The sequence below is a fragment of the Saccoglossus kowalevskii genome, chromosome 10 (genome assembly GCF_978046115.1).
Source record: "Saccoglossus kowalevskii chromosome 10, keSacKowa6.1, whole genome shotgun sequence".
NCBI lineage: Eukaryota > Metazoa > Hemichordata > Enteropneusta > Harrimaniidae > Saccoglossus > Saccoglossus kowalevskii.
Window position 1 is genome coordinate 34,382,328 of NC_140650.1, and position 22,777 is coordinate 34,405,104.

Sequence of the window (22,777 nt, forward strand, 5' to 3'; positions counted from 1 at the left end):
CGAGTAATTACTATGTATGATCTGATGTCATAAACGAATGTCAATTGTGGACTTGAATTGAATTTTTTTATCAGAACTTCCATATGAAATATTACCCTGAATAAAAAAATGGCTCAGTCCAACAGCGCCCTCTACCACAATAAATTATCAGCTGTTTCCTGTACATTTTACTCTCACACGTGTTGTCATTCGCTTGCAAGGTAACCACCAGATTTTTTTACAGTTTTATGGTGTTGTTCATGTGACCAGATATATGCATACATAACAGATAACTAAATAGGAACAAAATGTCCGCAATTCAAATCAGGGCAAGTAACGTAAATATTATAATAACCAATCCGTGAATCAAAGAACATTTGAGTTCTAGAGTAGAGTAAATTATTGTTTACAGTAATTATTCGCATGCGAGATGTAAAACAGAGTCTTAATTTAATCAATATGATAGCTGATTTGAAAATTTAACCAGTTAATGTTTGGAAACTGTGAAATTGTACTACAAAATTGCAACATTGGCATCTAAAATACGAATTTTTTAATCCCTTTTATCGGCAGCGGGTACATTCGTAGCTCAGGTACATGTATGTACATTCCAGCATAACATGTCAGAATGCGATGTCAGTGTAATATGGGAGTTATTTTCACAACTGATCTGCAAGTGAAAATACAGCATGGATACACCATATCACAAGTGAAAATAAAGTTTATAACTTCAAACGTTAGGACCTATCTATTTCATTGTGCCTGGGGAAGCAAGATTGTTACAAAATGTAGCAAAATGTTTTCAAAAACAGTAGATCATCTGATTTTGCCAATATGAAAGTTTCTCAGTATATTGCAATATTCATGGGGACTTTTCTAACTTCTCATATAAATCTTATTTGTACCCGCTGTAAGTGTTTTTATGATATGACATCAGAGAACAGTAAAATGGTAAAACACAAAATGACACATAAAATGCCAGAGGCAGGAAATACGCTTGAAAAGGCCAATATCAATATTTATCACATTATTAATATTATGTGACTGCTTTTGACCAATAACATTGTCTCATACTTGACTTACACTTGGGTTTTTATTGCCCTGAAATGGACATTTGTAAAAAAAAATTATATAACAAATAGTCTTTGAGAGAAATAAAAAAAAGATTCCTAGATGTAGCCATGCCACTTCCTGTCAGTCTGTTTCCGGCTTTCCTCAAAGCACCACTAAATGTTAGACAAAGCAGAGAAGCAATGCGAGTGCCATGCCCTGAATACTGTAAAAACTCAGTTGTAAAACTAGTTTGCTAATGTAAATCGTTATTTTGTTTGAGAATTAATAGAATACTTTAAGTTTGATTAAATATGGAGTAAAATGTCAGTCATTTTATTCCATTTCCCGGCTACAAAATATTATTGAACAATTGGTCTTCTGGTGCATTATACTTCACATCTATTCACACCACATAAAAATGTTAGAACAAGGTTTGTGCTCAGAAAACATGTAGTCATGTTTTGTTGCATCAGTTTAGAAATCTTATTTTACCAAAAAAAAGCTTGTGATCTTGCGCATTGAATATGATACAAAGTCAAGCAATTGACAGGTCATAAAGATTTTAATAAAAAAAATTGGCTTTCAAAAATGCTTTCTACTGTCAGTCATTTATTGTATTTTACAACGAGGCTCCTCATTAGTCTTCCTTAGTGCTGATATGTAAACTACATACCAATAAGTGATTTGAAATTCAAACAAAAATAGCAAACTGACAACCCTTTTGTTTTTATTTTTTTTCTATGCCTATTCCTCACTAATACATCACCTGATTCAGTTTGAAATTAGTACACAAATACTTTATTCTTTGGTTATACCATATAATGTGCTATTTTGTGACCTGCTTAAGATTGTCAAATTGACAGCCATTTTGGCTAAAAACCTGAAATTGCAGTTTGTTAAAATGGCCGGAACCATCTATTGGAGAGGAACATTCAAGCTTTGTATCATGGTCCTGCATAGTGAGTTACAGGTGAATGTCATATTTTTGTCAAAATTCAAGAATAATGGCCGACTGGTGACCATTTTGTTTTTGTTCATGTCTATGTGCTCACTACTATGTATATGATTCAGATGAAATTTGGCTCATAAGTACTATACTTGTAGGTTGTGCTATTTGACTTGATCAAATTTGTCCAATTGACGACCTGTAAGTGTGTTTGAAATCATTTATTGCAAGGCTCTGTATTAGGATCATAGATACTGGATTAAAGATGATTTGGGAACATCATATTAACAACTGTTTGTTTCTGAGGTGTCTTGCATGATTTTGTTGAAACTCAGTACAATAATTCTACATACTGAATTTTGGTTGTAGATTACATTTTTTAGTGATTCAACCAAATATGCTCAGCCTCTTACAGTACATTGCCAGCAACATTTACCAACACAAGCTTACAATAATACATGGTTACCTTCAAAATAGTGTCAGAAGAGAGAATGCATTTGGCAGAACCATGCACGTATTGTATGCACATGCACATATTCTCAGAGAATCTTTGTTCTAATCTATTGAATAATTTATATTATATAATATTCTCATTAGATATTTTTTCGAACATTGATTTTATCAATATTTCTTAGTATGTGTACTTTAAGATGATTTAAAAAGTCTAGTATTATAGTCTTAGGTTATTTATTGAATATTTATTTATTTATTGAAAAACCTCTATTTATATACTATATTAATTAATACATTGTATTATATTTTAAAACCAACAAATAACTGCATTGTCGTTCCAGTACAGGTTGTTTGGTAAACTGCCAAGTTGCCACTCTGACTCTGTATGTATTCATGATAGTAAGAAAACTGGTACAAGGTTTATACAGATTGAAATCTCTCAGTCTCAGGCAGCCATTCAAAATGGCAGAAAGTGGATCAATTCCAGTGGTGGGCGAGAAAAGACCAGTGGCTGAAGACAATGAATCTGATGTTGTCATTAAGAAACAAAGAACTGAAAAGAGTGTATGTATGTTTTTTTCTTGTTTGTGGCCATTTTGGGGCAGATTGTGCCATGCACTATTGAACTCAATTTGACCAATAATCTAATATTCAAATTTCATTCAGTTCTTGTATGATCACGAATCACCAATCAAAACTTGTGTTACAGGCCACTTTCTGTAATGCAGGCTATAATTGGTTGACAAATGATGTATGCTGATTAAATATAACTCTGATAGTCAATGCGGTGTATTCCTAGAACCAGAATTTAACTTTTAAATTTAACATTTTACATTGAAAATATTAGCACTAAATTTCGGGCACTCAAATGGTTCCTTGATGTCTTCCTACTTGTAATACTATATTGTGTTTCTGAACCCTGTGTAAACTGGAAACCTGTCTAAACTGAACCCTGTGTAAACTGAACCCTGTAAATGATTTTGTAAACAGAAAAATTCTTGTTTTGGTATTTGATTTTACACAGGTGTCTGACACTGCACCAAAAGAAACAGTACAGAATGCTGAACAGAATAAAAGAAAAGCAAAAAGAAAAGTTGTATTATTACTCTCTTACAGTGGTAAAGGCTATATGGGAATGCAAAGGTCAGTGACTCTAGGTGGCGCTCTTCATGTAATGACCATTGTTTCCCTGTTATCATCAATAAGTAGTTACATATTTGTGACTGTCTTGTGGCAATTGTTTTGCAATCTGTTGTTATTGGCGTGGAAATGTTACTGTGGTGTTCTAAATGAAGATACCAGTCACCGTACCAATCAAGGTGTTATTTTATATTTTCACTCTGTGGTCGGCACTACTTTTACATTTGGCATTCATTCAGGACGAAACATATTAAAATATTGTTCCCAAATTATGTGCAAATGTTTCAGATGTTTTTTCATAAAAAATATGTACTTCCAGGTAGTTTATGCGAGTGTCATTGTCTGCTAGCTCTTGAAAGCTCTCCCCCATGGCTCTAGCTGCAGATGATAGCAGTGAAGGCCAAAGAAAGTTGGGGTTTTTTGATTACATTGGAAAACAGTAGCAGCAGATGATGGCCAATAAAGAGTTTTGGAATTTAGTCAATAGATGCGTAACAAACTCAAGCATTCCCACTTGTGTACTAGCAGCAATGTAACTCCTGAGACTTTCAGTGTGTGTCCTTATGTTATTTCTGACAATGATTCTGATTGCACACAGACTGTTGAATATGTAGACTTTTTTCTAATTCTCCCAAAACTATCTTGGCAATTTGTGAGATTAATTTCCCTCACTGTACCACTTTCTGGTTTTTCATAAAATTTGTAATTCCATTTATAGAAAAAAATTGCAATTGTGTGAAATGGTTGCCAATATGTTGCTATAACAGAAAATATAATGACAACTCATGAATGAATGAATGCAGGCGATAAACTGACAGTAAAACTGTGTTCATGCATACACAGATTATGAATGTGTTTCTGAGGAAACGGTTGAAAACCGGATATATGTGATAAATATAATACATTTTTTGTATCAAAATTCAGGACATGAAGTCGTATTTAAACTTGTGTCAGAATTTTCATGAAAATTACTACCCGGTACTCTAATAAATTTTGAATCATTGGTCACTCATTAGATGCATGTATCCTATAATAAAAAGTACATTCCAAATTCATGGCATAAATTGTATCCATTTCAGGAATAAAGGAGTAGAGACAATAGAGGGAGACTTGATTAAAGCTATAGTAACAGCGGGAGCGGTTCCACAAAGTCATGCTGATATACCACAAAAGATGCAATTCCAACGATGTGCAAGAACTGATAAAGGAGTTTCTGCCGTCCGTCAAGTTGTATCACTCAAAATGATGCTGGTAGACAATGCAGTGGAACAAATAAATAACAGTTTACCGCCTTCCATTCGAGTGATAAGTGAGTATTAGACCCTTCCCAATAAAAATAAAACTTGAGAATACTTCATAGTTGGCTAATTACCATATCTCTGTATTAAAAGCACATTTCCAATAAAAGTGAGCTGGATATATGATTTACTTTGATTCCATAAAATTTAAAAAAATTGCAATATGAAATAAACCTTCTGCAACAATAATGGGCATATATTGAGATCAGTGTTATTTCCAAAAATATTTGTTCACATTTTTAGAACTGGCATGGCAATTCCCACCGTTAGATATAATGTCACAGCATGTTGGCAAATTTCTAACAAATCCTTCTTGATAATTTTGTTTACTTTGCATGTGTACTGTGGTTGTACTTGAGGTTTTTAACATTTTAATGGTGTACATATTTTAATACATACAGGTACACTCACAAAAATACCCATTAAATATTAATTAGAGAATTTATTATATATCCTGAACAAGAGAAATCATTATTTTTCCTTTCTATAATGATAACGTGTAACTTCATGCGGAAACATAAATTGTAATGTGAATTTTATTAACTAATGCTGTATGATGATCTTCAGATCCTACCTGTTTTTCAGATTCCAATGTTGAATATGTCTCGTACCGTTACTTACGTTTGTAATACTTACTTATTACTGCCTGTCTGTTATATATAAAATGCGACCAAGAAGACATCAGAATAATAAAAAAAAAATGCTAAAGTCGGTTGCCTGTGTCAAGAGAGGAGCAGAACCAAAAGTAACTGTTAGCCTTTGCCTTCCACACCAGCGATATGATTTCACACATAGAATTGAGAATGGCTATTACATAGAAATGAACACTAAATACAGCAAATGAATCACCAGTCTTCATGAGTGATGTAACTCGTATTTCCATCTATTTGCGTAGTGGTCCGAGAGTGAATATTATTAAGTTCAAGTTTATGTACAGTGACGTAAATAATTATTGATACAATCAAAGTCCATTTTGGGCTAGTGGCGTTGTCAAATTTTGGAGAGTAGAGGACTATTTATACAGGAGACGCTCCAGAAAGGAATTGTTGACATTTTTCGATCCCAGCAGTTAGATAGGGTATTTTTATTTAGAGGAGTAAAGGGAATCAAAATTTGGGACGTGAATCACTCCGGCAACCACACTCTGCTGCTCAAGATTCAGCCCACTGAAAAGAGTCCACACTTTGGGTGACCCTGCTCAAATGCTTAAATCATTTTCATCACAAATTATTTTTCTTTTGAATCAAGTAATTTAAAAGTGTACAAAATATGGGAAAAATAGCTCAAGTATACAGCACACATTACTTTTATATAAACGCTTCTCGTATAATTGAAATCCTGAAGTTTCAATCAAATTCAACAAATAATGCAAGAATGCATCCTTAGAATGCTGAAATAAACAATGCAATTAAGGCTGGAACAAGAAAATCTGTTCTAGTATAAATTCTCAAGCAAATAGTCAATTCTGGTAAATTAACCCTGTAAATTATAATAATATAACTCTATACAATTTACACAATTTAACCCTGTACATTATACATAATATAACCCTGTACATTATACATAATATAACCCCGTACATTATACATAATATAACCCTGTACATTATACATAATATAACCCTGTACATTATACATAATATAACCCTGTACATTATACATTTATGCAATGTCAATATTTTATACCGCTGTAAACTACTATTGTGAAATACAATTTTTCAGTCAGGGAAAATTGTTTTCAGAATGTGTATTAAAAATTTATTTTAATGAAATGCAATCTTTGAAAATTGTCTCCAAATGTTTATAATTCACAGCTTATAAGCGTACCACTGGAGGTTTCAATGCCAAGAATACTTGTAGCCACAGAACGTACTCGTACCTTATGCCAACGTTCGCATTGTCATCTAATTGCAACGAAAACTACCGAGTTACAGGTAAGGTGTTAATTCTGTCATTTGTGGTCACATAATTGATTCAATACTAAAATAAGAAAGACTTCAAGAAACTTGTCATGGTTGTTATGACACATTAGGTGTAGGTAGAATGATGGTGCCTTTTTTGACTTCTAGCTTTGTGCTAAGCACTCAATGGGGGTCTTTGAAATGTGTGTCTTGTGTGTCTGTATGCATGTATGCGTTGGTACAAGTCACTGCATTCTAGTTTATTTGCTTTAATATAAATGTGTTGTTTCAAGTCCTATTCATTTAGGGTCTATGTTTGTAGGGAAAGGTTTGGGTCGTGGAGTAGGGGAGACTAAGACGAGGTGTGCCTAATTAGAACACAGAGTAGCAACTGATTTAATCGTTAAAACTAAGCATCTATATACTGTTACATGTCAATATTTGTGCAAACAGAAATTGTAGGGTAGCAGGATGTTGCATAATACTTAAATCGTAGAGACTATATATGGTTACGCATCTGTTCTTCTTATCTATGATGCCAAAGACATGTTTTCTTATTCCTTATACTTAATTCATCTAACTCACCAGGTCTACATGTACTACTAGTGTATAACCATATACCTATGATATAGCCCAGTTATCTAGTATCCAATCTTCCCAGAATCAAAATGGCTCTGCCAACTTATTGATTTTGATTGTAAGCTTAGTAAATACATGTTTGGTCATGAAAATATATCAAATCATTTTCATACTTTGTAACATCCTTATCACAACTTTTTTTACTATCATCAAATTGTCCATCAATAATTGCATTTTAGAATTTGTCTCGAAAACTACCAGCTGTGATAGAATAGAATAAAATACTTTCTTTGACCAAAGACACTAGTGTCTTTTATTTGACTTGACGTAATGTAAAAAATTACAAAATTTATGGACAAAAAAAACAACGAAGTAACAACAACTATGGCAGACAACAATAAATGAATAAAACAACAAACAAAATTAACAGTTAGCATAAATTTCAAAGATTTTATGAATAAAGACATATGTGATGTGTTATTTGTTCATATCGTGACAATATCGGGTTGCTTGTGTAAGGTAACCTGGTTCCTTTGACCACTTTTTACTTCTTTTTTTTAAACATTACTTTTGTTTGTTTTTTATAATAACATTAGACTATGTCCTATCCAAAATGAATAAAGTTATTAGTCCCGTTCGGACGCAGTCCGAAAACGGGGACTTATGTTTTGACCTCCGTGCGTGCGTGCGTGCGTCTGTGCGTGCGTCTGTGCGTGCGTCCGGACCTGTATCTTCGTAATGCCTGGACCAATCACAATCAAACTTCACACATACATCATACATGATATTATACATATGCACGTCAATTTGTTTCAAGATCTGATTCAAGATGGCCGAATGGCGGCCATTTTGTTTTAATGATTGGGCTTCTAGAGCCATATCTCTTAAATGCTTTGACTTATTATATTTAAATTTTATATATTCGTTATACATCATGTTATATATATACATGTATTCAAAATGGCTGATTTTGAATGCTGTTCCAGAGCAATATCTCTCAATATGGACATGTACTTGTTTGACGATCAGATACAACTGTCAATCATTTTAATGTTAAAAAATCATATTCCTGTCATGGTTATATTCCCCAGCTATATTACTATAAACAAAACTATATATCTTAAATGTGATAACTAAGGGGACTGTGCCATGCATGGCTTGTTGAAATTATATCAAAACTGCTCTGTTATGCACTGCATGTTTCTAGAACAATTCTGCTTGTTATTACTATTTGATTTTAAATGTCTACAGTTGCCTAATCTTGGATGCCTGAATTTATTTTATTAGCTAAAATCTCAGATTGGTTTGAGACTGAATTTCAAGAATAATATGGATATTTCAATCCAATGCAACATTTTTGCTTACTTACACCCCTATTTACGTACTGATACATTCTATGATATTATGGTAGTCATTGTCAATGTTATAATTCCCAAATTGTGATATTTTAGCCCATTCGTCTGTTAGTTAAAAACGTGTACATCACAGCTTTAAATGTTAATTTTGGGAGAATTGTTTTTCAGTTTCAATCAAAACAAATTTGATGACAATTTTAGTATAAATATTTGAAACCACCTTCTGTGGGATAATAGGCACATAAGAGTTTTTATAGAGTTTTGTTTTGTATTGAAATTTTGAGTGTTTTTTGTTTCTTTCATTTGATTTTGTAACCATTTCTGTTCCTTTGCAGAATATGCAAGTGTTTATAAATACAAAAAAAATAAATGTAAATATTTGTGAATTTACTTTCAGATGAAGTGCATCAAAAAGCTCAGGATCTTTTGAATTGCTACAAAGGAACACACAACTTTCATAATTTCACATCCGGAAAGTAAGAAATATTTTAACTCTTGTTTCAACTTTCATTTTGTTTGAATCTATGTAAAACTGTTGTCATGTTCTTGAAGGTGCCTAGAATTGACTAAGGTCTGCTAGACAAAATACTGTACACTGAATGCAGTAAGTCAGATACTGACTATAAATATGATTGTTGATTGAATTTGTCTTCATCAAAATCATCTTGGATACTGTTGTTAAATACTAACCATTCATGCTAGCATTTCATCATACAGGTGGTGCACACCATAGATTCTAGTCTTAGTATCAATCAACAATTCAGTGTTATTCCCAGGCATTTCAAGCACCGCTGGCCCCCGTTGCTTAGATAAACAGCCGTGTCACTTTCGTTTCGCCACGATCCTTGAAATCCTGTCGGCTATGCTTATTCAAGTTGTTGTATTGTTTACAAGTGTCAGCCTCGTCTTGCACATCTTTAAAACAATAACATGTATTGTTCAAAAAGTAATTCTGCCTTTGTTAGCCATACAAAGACAGTAATAAATACAGAAGTCTACAAGAAGTTGCCAAGGAGCCTGCAAATCCAAAAACAAATAGTGATAATTTGCCCATTGCGTCAGGATGATCTATCTAAATTTGCGTTTTTTACTACTCCATCGCCAGTGACACTAATTACAAGGAATTAAAAAAAATAACAAGTGAAATTAAGTCGCATTGGAAAGAAAACTGTAAATAAATCGAATTAAAAATTATTCAACTGCAGACCAGACAGCCGAAGAAAAAATGAACCCTGACCTCTAGAAATATCTCATTCATAGAGTGCCTCAGTACCGAGGAATGCCGCCCTAAGGGCGTAATGCATGTTGTTACATTGTGGCCGATGCATGCTGGGGGATTCCAATCAAGGTAACAAAGGTGGCGGCACAGAGTGCATGTTTTTCCACAATGTTTAAAAACAACATCTCGTTGGCGATTTCGATGTAATTTCTAAGATGTACACAAAACAATGTTACCTAGCCATTGATAATATATTTCCTGACTGGCTATAAGTATTTCCATTTTTTTGCTATTCTATTTCAAACTTAATTTGACTTGAAATATATGAGAATAAAAATATCTCTTTTTTATTGTTGTTGTTATATCACAATGTTTGTTGGGGAAACTCATTGTTATGCAAATTAAATTATGCTAGTTAGATATATTGTTATGCAAATTAGCCTCAATGCTTGGCATGGAGTCTGGAGAGAATACTGAACATATTATAAATCAGACAGCCTCATTTTATGCTTCCTATCTTTTGGCAGATTCATCATTTTGTATTTCCATTTTTGTATGGCAGAGCCTTTACAGAACAGAGTGCCATGAGGTTTATGAGGGAGTTAAATGTCAGCCAGGCATTTGTCCGATGTGGTTTAGAGTTTGTTGTTATAACCATCATTGGACAAAGTTTTATGATTCATCAAATAAGAAAGATGATTGGTGAGTATGTCCTCTAGTGGCAGCAAATGTAGATCTTTTGTTTTCACTATAGTAGTTTTCTATGATGTTTGATGGTCATTGTGTAAAAAATGGCAGCACTAATTCAGACAATGAATGTAAACAAAAATAATTTTATAATACCTAGGTTAATTTTTCTCAGATACACTAGCTTTGATTGGTTCCTTTGATGTGTTGCATCAAATGATATTTATGTTTATATTGATTCAATTATTTATATATATAATAAATTGATTGATATAATAATTTCAACAACAAGATGATTTCATTAGATCATTTCTGGTATAACTTGTAATCTGGTCAAAACTAAAATTTGAAATAGAAAACTTTAATATTGTAAAATAACAATCATTAATAATATGTTTAAGATTTATTTTAGATCTTAAAGAATGTATTTAATTGAACAAGTTAATTTTAATAATTATTAAAAAACACCTTGAATTTTAAGAATGTATAAATATCTTCATTGTTTTCTGTGTAGGTCTAGTAATAGCCATTATTAGGGGAGTAGCGCCCAAATCAACTCTTGACAAATGCTGGGAAGCAGGAAAGATGGACATTCCGAAGGCGCCGTCCTTGGGGCTCATGCTGGAAAATGTATGTATAGTAGTATTTTGTTGGATTACCGCTAATTATAGAGATTGGGACTGACTTGAGAATTGATTGTCACTGTGAGAATCTAACTTTTTGGGTTAAATTGGAACATTTTCTTACTCCAGTGGTTTTCATTGGTTTCTACGGTGCCAGTAATTCATTGTAACTGTTGCTCAGTGTTACAGACTGAAATTATATTGGTATTAATATGTATCTTAATAAAGTTACAATTTTTATATTAGTGAATTTAAAATCAGATAACGTGATAAAAACAACAATATATCTACATTCAAATGGTTTCATGTGAGAACTACTTTTATTAGAGCACATTTGTCATTTAATTCCAACAATTAGCAATTAGCTATAATTAATGAGGCCATGAATATTGATACAAATATATCAATTTTGGTTGTAATATTGAAAATAATCCATTTCTGTTTTATTTTATCTATGTGCATAGATTAATTGTACCGCTCATAAAGACTAGTTCCTGTGGGAATTCCCAGGTGCCTGAAATGAGTTGCAACTTTATGATTGGAAATAGTTATATGAGAGATGCTTAAACTTTATCGGTACACTGATACAGCTCAAGTATCTTTGTATGACTGTTTAAAGTAATTTGTTTGTTTAAAGATAAAAAGTGAAGAACCAATACTGGACAATTTTACTTTACAATATATTGTCTTGTTCACTGTTTCTAACTGTCTCGATAACTTCTCTAGCTGTCTTGTTAACTGCCTCTGACCGCCTCTGACTGCTTCTGACCACCTCTGATTGCTTCTGACCGCCTCTGATTGCCTCTGATCACGTCTGACCGCGTCTGAACGCCTCTGACCGCCTCTGACCGCCTCTGACCGCCTCTGACCGCCTCTGACCGCCTCTGACCGCCTCTGACCGCCTCTGACCGCCTCTGACTGCCTCTGACCGCCTCTGACCGCCTCTGACCGCCTCTGACCGCCTCTGACCGCCTCTGACCACCTCTGACCGCCTCTAACCGCCTCTGACTGCCTCTGACCGCCCCAGACCGCCTCTGTTCAAAAGACAATAATATCAAAAATTGATTCTTATGGTGACTCTTTAAAAACAAACTCGTGGAGTCAATGTGAATATACTTTTTATATGGCAGTTGTGATTCATTGCAGCTATAGCAGAGTACTAAGTATATACTAGTATCTTAGGTGATTGTAGTTATGTGTTGTAACAACATGAGCCACAGTTATCAATTCTCAGTAGTTCAAGTACCTTTACATTTATTTATTTATTAACACACAACATCCCCTGCAGGGGATGAAAAGGGTTACAAATAAGATATTAGTAAAAGAAAAATAACTGCATGAAAAGTAAAGAAACATCAAGCATAAAGAAAAAAATGATAAAAATTTGTATACAAGGAATGTGTTACTGGCTTAGTTTATGAAGGTGCTGCTGTCTTATATTATTATTCTCTATTTTTGGTGTATATTTATGTCATTTTTGGTAAAAAGTGATATTTTCGACTTCATGTAAAAAACCTAAAGTCTGATTAATTTGATATTACATATATAGGTACTACATGTGGACCTCTCTCAGATTTGTTCATTTTGTAGTGATATCTTTAATTCTCTAATTTTGATGAATGTTTTTGTAATTTTTGGTAAAAAGTGAAATTTACGACTTCTTGTTGAAAACCGCAGGTCCAATTGCTTTGATATTACATATATAGGTACTTCATGTGGACCTCTCTCAGATTTGTTCATTTTGTAATATCTTTAATTCTCTAATTTTGGTGAATATTTTTGTCATTTTTGGTAAAAAGTGATATTTTCAACTTCTTGTTAAAAACCGCAAGTCCAATTGCTTCGATATTACATATATAGGTACTACATGTGGAGCTCTCTCAGATTTGTTCATTTTGTAATGATTACTTCAATTCTCTAATTTTGGTGAATATTTTTAGTAAAAAGTGATATTTTCCAATATTGTTGAAAACCGCAAGTCTGATTGCTTTGATACTATACATATTGTTCATGTTCTAATGATATCTGTTCTTTAATTGTAATGTGCATTGCTAACAGTGGAGCTTGTTTAAATATTGTGCTAAAGGAATTGACATTTTCTCATCACTTAGTAATGATATGAATTTATTTTCATCACCACTAAGTTTGTCAAAATTTGGTATACATTTATTAACTACAATGTAAAGTTTTAATCTTATTTCATTGTAATGAGGACAATTTAAGACAAAATGTTGTTCTTATTTAACATGGTCATTGTCACACATATTGCAGATTCTGTCTTTAAAATCCAATCCTGTATGCCGGCCTGTTTCAATTTTCAGACAGTGGTTGCCAACATGCTTGGTTTTGCCAATTTTTCACTGCTTTGCACATTGCATCACAGGATAAAGTCGGCATAGTAGACATTTATATAACACAATTTAAAAACTGATTGAAGTTTTATTGAATATATTCTATCAGGTAACGTGTTAAAGGTTGTAAAAAAGTTCAAATTTTAACAGGGATTGTGCTGAGATATACCGTATTTCCCCGGTCATAAGTCAAAAACAATTTCCCTCCAAAATAACTGTTTAAATGACCAATTAGTACCCACTTCAGATTCTCAGTTGAGTAAGTGTAGTAACATTCAATGCATTTTCTTCTACCATTATGTGCTGCCATCTTGCACTGTGTGTGATTTGTACTGTAGAACAAAAAACACTGAATTGAACAGATGAATTGCTTTCAAGGTACTTGATATTTGATTTGAATAAATTGTGTAGTACATGTTATGTAGGTAAATTAGGGATTCAATTTGTTATGTGAAAACAGACTAATGTGTGCGTTCACAATAACGTTACTTTCAACTCTGAGTTCAAAATCAAGTCCAAAATTCTGAACCCTGTCGCTTGGTAATTTTTCTTTATTTTGAGCTCATCGATTGATGTTGACATTTTCATTTTTCTTCTCTGTACAAGGTTCACTTTGATGGCTACAATAAGAGATATGGTAATGATGGTATTCATGAAGCATTAACTTGGGAGCAGTATGAGGTGATGACATCATTTTTAAAGGAATTTGGCTAAATATTTTTATAACTGTTATAGATAATATGTTCAGGAATTGTGTTTCATGCATGAAAAGTGTGGGTGCATATTCATAAAGGTCTTTGCAAAGCATTGTTGCCAGTATTATGGAGTTGTGGCTCTTGTTAACTGACTGTCTGAAAACTTTTCTTTTTTTCCAAACTTATCAGGAAACAATTGGGAAGTTTAAAGAAGAACATATTTACCCATCTATAATTGAAACAGAAATCAAAGAGAAATCGTATCCTTCCATGAAATTCATGCATCATTTGAAATGAGTTGGATCAGTGGATGAGTTTTATTATTTAAATTCATACTTCATGAATGTTTTTTATTTGTTTTTGCAGTAATCACTCGTGTTGGTTCATCCTACAATACAATTATTGGCAAATAAAGTTACAGAAAGATTTACAAACTTAAAATTAATTACATAACTATTTCTTTACAGTTCACTATAACTGATGTATGGCTTATGGATTGTTAGCGATGTTACAAATTTCTATTTATTTGAATATACAATCAATAATTTCTGATTTCACGGTATAAAAAGTGAAATTCATTCTTCATCTATATATAGAATCATTTCAGGTTTACGATGTATGTAAATCTGGTTTCCTTGGTAATTATTTACTCCAGCTGATTTCAAATGTCCAAAACATGCTAATATATTCTTAAAATATTTGTTAGGGATAAACATGATAAAAATGGTTTCCATTTTGGAGTGTATTGCTTTGGAAGAAGATTAAAATTCTTGTTGCCATAGAAACATAAATTCAATGTTGTTACAACTGTAAACTGTTTCATTTAGGCCCTGAAGAAGATAAAATCCCAAATATTTTAAACAAATAATTAAAACACCACATGGTGTGCAGCGTAATGTTGAATATTATGTAAACAAGTGTATGCTTTATATACATCACATGGAACTCATTTCTAACATGGCATGGAGCAACACTGATATTTTACACATGATTTTGAAAACCAAAATTGTTGCATTTATAAATATTTGTCTTCATGTAAAACTTGACATTATTATCAATACTATTATGTTATTACTATATATGTTTATCCATTTCCATGACAACACATACTCAGTATGATGAAATGGTTGACATCATTACCACTACATACATATGATACAAGAGACAAGGATTCTTACAGGGCAGCACATCTTAATATAAACACTCACCAAGTAGGTATTTTGTGTACCCAATCATATAAGGTTATTACGAGAATACCGCAAAGTATGCACGTAGGCAGTACAGCTGGAGTATCGGCCGACCTACGGCAGAGGTCGGTGTACTGTCTAGGTGCATACATCTTTTCCTTCCAAGGATACATCGTTGGAATGCCGAAATTCAAAAAAGTTTAGAACAGAATCAACAAACTTCTTTGTGTGGAGTCCGGTCAAACCCAGATGACAGCCATGTTTGTTTTATTATTATTAGAGGACACTTACGCGTGTAATTGTTCCATATTTGGAGTTCGTATTTTCTTCCTTCCTATGATAGGATGAAAATGCCCCGTAAAATTATGGCACGCTGTAACTTATGGCATTATGGTGACAGATGTATAATAATATCACATGCTTTTATAACTTCCTATTTAATAACTATATACTGTAGACTTCTTAATGTTCCCAGTGTTTTGCTGATAGTGATACTGTAAACTGCTTTAATTTTGCACCAGAAAAATGAGTCATTAAAAATCACTAAATTTTGAACAATGACAATTTTCCTATTGTTATATAACACAAGGTGTGAATGATTTTTTACTTTTGTCTGAATGCCATTAAATCATCCAATTGTCAAAATTAGTGGCAACAGTTTACAGTACTCGGAGATTGTTTTAAACAAGGGAACATGAGTGCAGCGCCCTCATGCCATGGCCATGCGCCCCCTTACCCTGGGGAGCAGATCCTCTGGCAACCATAAAATTCTGATTGACCAGAGATCACATGTGGCCACAGTCTTTAACTGTGACCTGTCTGATAGTAATTTTGGCCCTAAGGAAGCCATAGAATGCTCCATTTTAACTTAGAATTATCAAAAACTCCACACCCTGGTAGGGAGAACCCCATCAACCCCCCCCCCCCCCCCCCCCCACACACACTTAGTGGCGCCACTGAATTGCAGTGCTCCCTTTTGGTACTGCAAATCATCTAACTTAGAATCCAGTAAAAAAATGTTTTCAACTTCCTTTTTGAACTATGTGTTAACACTTGAAATGAGTGTGTATATATTCACTGTGAATTCCTTGAAATCTCATCCTCAAAATCTTTACTGTTACATTATTTTGTGATTTTTACATGGATGCAAAATGTTTGAAAAATGTATCTCTTGTCTTAAGATGAATTTAGTCTGTATAAAGTTCAACAAATAATATACCAGCTACATATAGTAATCATTCTAAAATTTAAAACGCGTGTCATACTCTGAAAGGTTTCAATTTATAGTCATTAAGTTCTTTCAATGTATCTGTCAATGAATGTGTTCCATGTCCTGAGGGATCAATTTATTTAGTGTACTAATCAGCACCAATTAGACCAGGCATTCATCATTATACACTTTCATTTGGTTAGAGTTCATAGTACCGTACTAGTGAGGTTGTGGATGATATTCGCTCACATTCGATCAGGTTCAAACTGCATGCATTGGATCATAGAGTTACAATAAAGGAAGCGTTATGTACATTTAAACAATACACTGTTTATTATGGCGATGTTACAACAAAGAAACTACAATGTAACAAGAAGGCAACTGATAAATACACGATAGAATGCCCTTTTTATAGGGTTGAGCAGGATTCACACCTATGGATTAAAATAGGAGGGAAACACAGTGATTGGATTTCAATATTGGCACATCAGCTTAAAATCGACCTTGCAACTGATTCCTATTGCGTTCGTGCTGTCTATTGATTATTATTAATTGGATTGTATATAATAGAGATACATGCATTACGGCATAGTTTCAGGCATGTAACAACTTTCAATTGTTGTATCTCAGCTAATATAGCATGTAATTGAACAAAATAAAGAGGAATAGATAAAGCAAAACATGATCTAATAATATAACTAAATTACGAATACGAAAGAATAAAACTGAATAAACAAGAACAAATATGAATCAATGAGGAAAAACACAAGTGGATGAGCATCCACGACAGAGGTAGTTCATAGTACCGTACTAGTGAGGTAGTTCATAGTACCGTACTAGTGAGGTAGTTCATAGTATCGTACTAGTGAGGTAGTTCATAGTACCGTACTAGTGAGGTAGTTCATAGTATCGTACTAGTGAGGTAGTTCATAGTATCGTACTAGTGAGGTCCATGCTATGGAGTAGGATCAATCCAAATACTACAGTCTTATAACATAAATAAGCAACCCTAACTTGAAAGTCCTAATTGAATTGATTTTTTCTTTATTTGTAGCAGAGTGAAAAAACAGCTGAGATGGGAGAAAAAGAGGAAGTATATTTGCAGAAAGAGACAAGCCCATCAATACATGCTAAGAATGAAGAAAGTGTCTCAGTTGAGGAGAACAAGGTGAAAAATGAGGGTAATAGTGATAAAGTACATGTAAATCAGAAAACTGACTGTACATCATCAGATGAAAACACAAACCTTCAGGATAAAGATGGTTCAAATTCAGAGCACTCTGTTGTGTGTACTGAAAACAACAAATCAACTGACAACACTGTGTTAACAGAAGCAGGTACAGCGGAAGGAATACCACAATGATAACTTTTTTTAAAAATTAAAAATTTTGGAGAGTTTTTTTTATGGTTCGTCATTTTCTACTCATAATTTTTGCTTCTACACAGTAAGCATGAGTAAGATGGAATTAATTTTCAAAATGGTAATCAACTTTTGCTTCTAATTATTTATACAAATAATCTAAGAATATTTTTCCCGCCCCCACCCCAGTCATGTTTCAATCACAAAGTGTTTCCATGGAAACAATCATGACAAATATCTCAAATACAAGTAACCTGCATACATTAGACATTATGAGTGATGCACGTCACTTGTTTTTTAGGTCAGTTTTCATTTTAATGAATGCAGTTGCAAAGCAATAACTCTGACCTTCCATGAACAATCATGTTCAAAATTTACAGTATTTGGAACTCCCATTTCCTAATATGGTAGAATGATAATACCCAGTGCAATACTGCAAAATTACAGCACGCTGTAACTTATGGCGTTATGATGACAGATGTATAATAATATTCAATGCGGCCAAATGGTGAACAATCTAGTATTGAAAATTCATCAAAATAAAGCATTTCTGCAATTCAGGATCTTGTCGTGCATGGACAGATTTTGTTCTACATTAATATGTAAATTTAACATGGGATATTATGCATGTCATTTTGTTTTACAGATTGTATTCAAAATGGCTGATATAGTCCCCATTAGTTATCAAGTTTACGAAATATATATAGATCAATATCTCTGGCATGTTCTAACTGTTCAACTTTATATATTTTGTAAATTTGATGACTAATGGAAATATGTAGTATGTCCTCTAAAATTGTCATCTTATGTTGATTACATATAGGGAGTCTGTGTGCCAAGTTTGAAGTTCCTGGCTATTTCCCTTCTGTAGTAATATACAAAATCGCATAGGGAACTTCTGTGCAAATTTTGACAGTACTGGCCATTGATATTATTTAGTTGAACATATAAACACAAGCTGTGACCCTAACCTTTTGTTTCTAAAAGGTTGCTGTGCTTTTTTTTGTGATTTAATAGTGTTACATAAATATCCACCCTCTTACCTTGCTGAACCAAAATATGTTATTTTAAATTGTCAATTTGCATAATTTACCAACTTATGGTTTCAAATAAAATTTAATCTTGTGTATTTGCTTTTTTAATAAATTCCTTGGAATTACAGGCATAATTAATCTGGCGAAGGTATTTTGAAAGTGTCTCTTGAAGAATAATAATACAAAAAAAATATTTGTATGTTTGAGAGCATGTTTGAACACATTTGGGTAATTGTCAAGCAATCCTCATGGAGATGCAGTCATACAGTTGTTTAGTTACTGGATGAATGTGATGGTACACTTCATGGACACTGTTCCACATATCAATTCATCGTCCATCCTGTTCCTGTCCCTTAAATTCATTATCTGCAATCACCATTTTAGCCATCACCTTTGGGGGTTAACCAAGGTATGGACATAGCTCAGTATCACTTGTACTGCATGTGTAATATGTAATGCAACATATGATTATCAAGGCATATAGATAAGTGAAATGTGATGACAGGTGTTTGATAGAGAGTGGTCACAATGCAACACTCATTTGTATGTGACCTTTTGTAATGTGAATGAGATCGCCCATGGTGCCTTTTCAATATAATTTTGATCATTTTCTTCATTCCCCTAATAAAAATAGAAGCATACCCTGGCTGTTAAAAACAACTTCACCTCAAAGCAGTCATTTCAATAAATGTAGGCAAAACTTTATTCAAACTCGAAGCTTGTTGATTCCTAAATTCATGGTCATGCTGATATTTCATTAGTGGTGATAGAAGTACACTGGCATCACTCGTCTAAATTTAAGAAGAATCCCAGAATATGCTATATTTATTTAGTTGTGTAATTTGCTCTTTTTAAATTGGGATATCAGCAGGAATCCCAATAGAATTTTTGATCCATTCTAAAATGGCAATCTTTGAGAAAGAAGAAAATATAATGTATTTAGACTACAGATCGTGCATTATATTACTGTTAAACACCATCTGTTCTGGGACGATTATGGCTCAGTGTACGGGTATGACTGAGTGAGCACTATGAATATATACTTGAGTTGCCTGTGACGCTATAGTTGGTATAGTGATCGTGTCACTTCCACTTGTACCACTTTAATAATGAGCTGAATATGAAATTGCTGTAAATTAATACTTTAATATGAGTGTTTAGTTTCACTGGTTGCTGTGTACGGAGAGTTAACGACCGCGAGTTATTAAGATTGTATGATATGGGTAGTATGGCAAATGAAAGAAAACATTGGTTGATTTTGCGGCTACTAGATGAGATATCGCTTTCTCCGTTGTTTCTTGGCAATCCATCATAACCCTGGGTCGGTCACGGTTCACACGGAGGGCACAGTGCAATCTAGTTGAGTGGTCATGACGTTATCTGCCAGACTTTACTGAAACACTCGAGTAAAAATAATGTGAATATGAATTTCTGATACTTCAGTTGAATTAATGTCCTACTTGAGTAAGGTAGTTGGTCTTACTGGTTGCCGAGTTCGACTATATTAAAGGGCTGATACAAGTTTGGCTTAACACTCGCAGGTATATATACAAATAAATAAATACAAATATTTACTAAATAATATTTGTGTCAATGGGACGTTCTGTTCAAATCAAGGCCCCAAAATATTTCTTAGGTAAATGCATCGTAGTAGTATGATGTTTTATAATGTTTAAAATATAATAAACATTAAATAATTAAAAAGGTAATTATTTAAATCGCGTTAGTAAAATAAGAGTCTTGCAGAGAAATTTGGAGAAAACAAAACAAACGCCTGACAATTAACATAACAATCCACGTGAACAAATCATTCATGAAAACTTTGGACAAAGCTAAACAAACACGAACGTTACATTTTCAGGAGTATGGGCTGCAGAAGTTTAAAGTATTCTGATTAGAATCTGATCTTTTGAGAAATAGATGATCATAATATATTTGAATTGTTGCTTTCCTGGGCTATAATTGCGATCTTGACAAAAACTTGCGAAAACAAATGCCTCGGTTACGAGGTACTTTCATTCACGTGACTAACGAATCGTGTCTTTCTCGTTACAGTTTATAGGAGTGGGAGAAATTGATAAAAAAATCACGTGTTATGCGTACATATTGCATTGTATACGAATCGTGATACGTGGATAATCATTTATATGATATTATCTTGATTTATTGAACAAAATAACAAGGGTGTTATAAGCAATGTCAGTGGGAATGTGCCTTCAAAGAGTTAGATTTGCGGGCTTCCAATTAGTACATTTCACGGGTTTCCGTGATCTGTAAAACACGAATGTACGTGTAGTGTATGTATATACTTAAATAGACGAACAACGAACTGATTAAATAGAAAACAATTACAAGTCTAAGGCACTAAAAATAGTAGTATCATAAACCCTAAAAATACGCGAAATAATTGTGCAAGTTGGCTTTACATGTGATAGACTGAACGCCAATATTTATAGCATACATGTGTCTAACTAGTGGGTCAGTTGGTTATACTTAATGCAATTTATAGTTATCCCGTGTCTTCTAAATTGGGTTTGCTGGAATGGCTTTTAGTAGACGACACACTTGTACGTGCATATTAATTGAGTCGGTGTCGATGATTGGTGGATTGAAATTGAATCAACTTGCTCTAGTTCATGGCTCACGAAGCTCCACAATTATTCATAAATATTAAAGTTAGCGTATAGAAATGTGTGACATTTAACATTTGAACTTTAGACAACAATACATATTTTAATATATCTAATTACAGGTATCTAATTCCAGGTCACAATTACGCGTAACTCGGCGTTTCTGATTAGGGGTGACCAACTTCAGTTCCAAATTACATGTAACCCATATCTGTTTCGAAAATTTTCAAAGATTTATTCCAGCTTTCTAATTTGTTTTCACAAAATGGTTGCCATTTTAAAGCATGGCGCATGGACTCCTAATTCTGACATTAGTTTCCTTTGTACGTAGTCAGGAGTGTTAGCCTGTCTGTACAGATTCATTTTGGACCGATTAGTTTGTTCAAAATGTGCACAAGACACAACGTAATGGAAGATGTATATATACATCTATTTGTTTTTATTTTATTTTATGAGGTTACCATTTTGGTCTCCAACAAAAAAACACACTGTCAACCTATCCACGACCGTTTTTCAGATATCTACATTTGGTGTTAACCTCCCAATCAAATTCATAATGGCATACTTGTGTCCATTTGGGTCATATGAAATTGTTCGTTAAATTGTACACTTATGTCTACAGCAAACTCTATTCATTCGACATCTATAATGACTTGTGTACTCTGTGAACTATCAAAATATCAAGGAAACCTCAAGAAGATTTTGTCAATTTGACGAGTTACTTTCTTCATCAGCCAACTATCGAATGCATTTAGTTAATGAATGGATTTGGCCATGACACACCCAGGGAAATCTATCTTGAATTAAGTGACATTCTTGCAGGCGTTATCAATTTAAAGGTCGACATTCTAATGTGTGTTCACACAAGGAAGACGTTTTACCCGTGACAGAAGAGGTTTCGAAATGTTACACATGTATGTTATCCGAAGCATCCATGTAGTGTTGCAATTATACTAAACAATTTAGGATATAAGTAGCCTTTGTTCAAGAGAAAAACAAATTATTCTACTAATTGTGTAACGACAGTGTCAAATAATCGTATTAATGTTTGTCTAGTTCTGAGATGAATTTTACTAAA

At 33.4% G+C, this 22,777-nt stretch overlaps 1 protein-coding gene across 3 annotated transcripts; it reads left to right on the forward strand.

Moving 5' to 3' along the window:
- The first annotated feature begins 121 nt into the window (after positions 1–121).
- Positions 122–19,164, forward strand: LOC100375617 (pseudouridylate synthase 1 homolog). Of its 3 annotated transcripts, none has more exons than XM_085504553.1 (12): positions 122–200; positions 2,875–2,995; positions 3,456–3,574; positions 4,651–4,880; positions 6,683–6,802; positions 9,101–9,179; positions 10,485–10,624; positions 11,124–11,239; positions 14,190–14,264; positions 14,468–14,538; positions 15,393–15,489; positions 17,730–19,164. In XM_085504553.1, the coding sequence occupies exons 2-12, from the start codon at positions 2,894–2,896 to the stop codon at positions 18,036–18,038; spliced, it is 1,458 nt and encodes a 485-aa protein (XP_085360679.1). In that variant the 5' UTR covers positions 122–200; positions 2,875–2,893; the 3' UTR covers positions 18,039–19,164. The 3 variants fall into 3 exon arrangements, with proteins under 3 accessions (XP_085360679.1, XP_085360680.1, XP_077864475.1); XM_085504554.1 differs by having other exon boundaries at positions 17,733–19,164; XM_078008349.1 differs by having other exon boundaries at positions 155–200; positions 2,832–2,995.
- Positions 19,165–22,777: the final 3,613 nt, after the last annotated feature.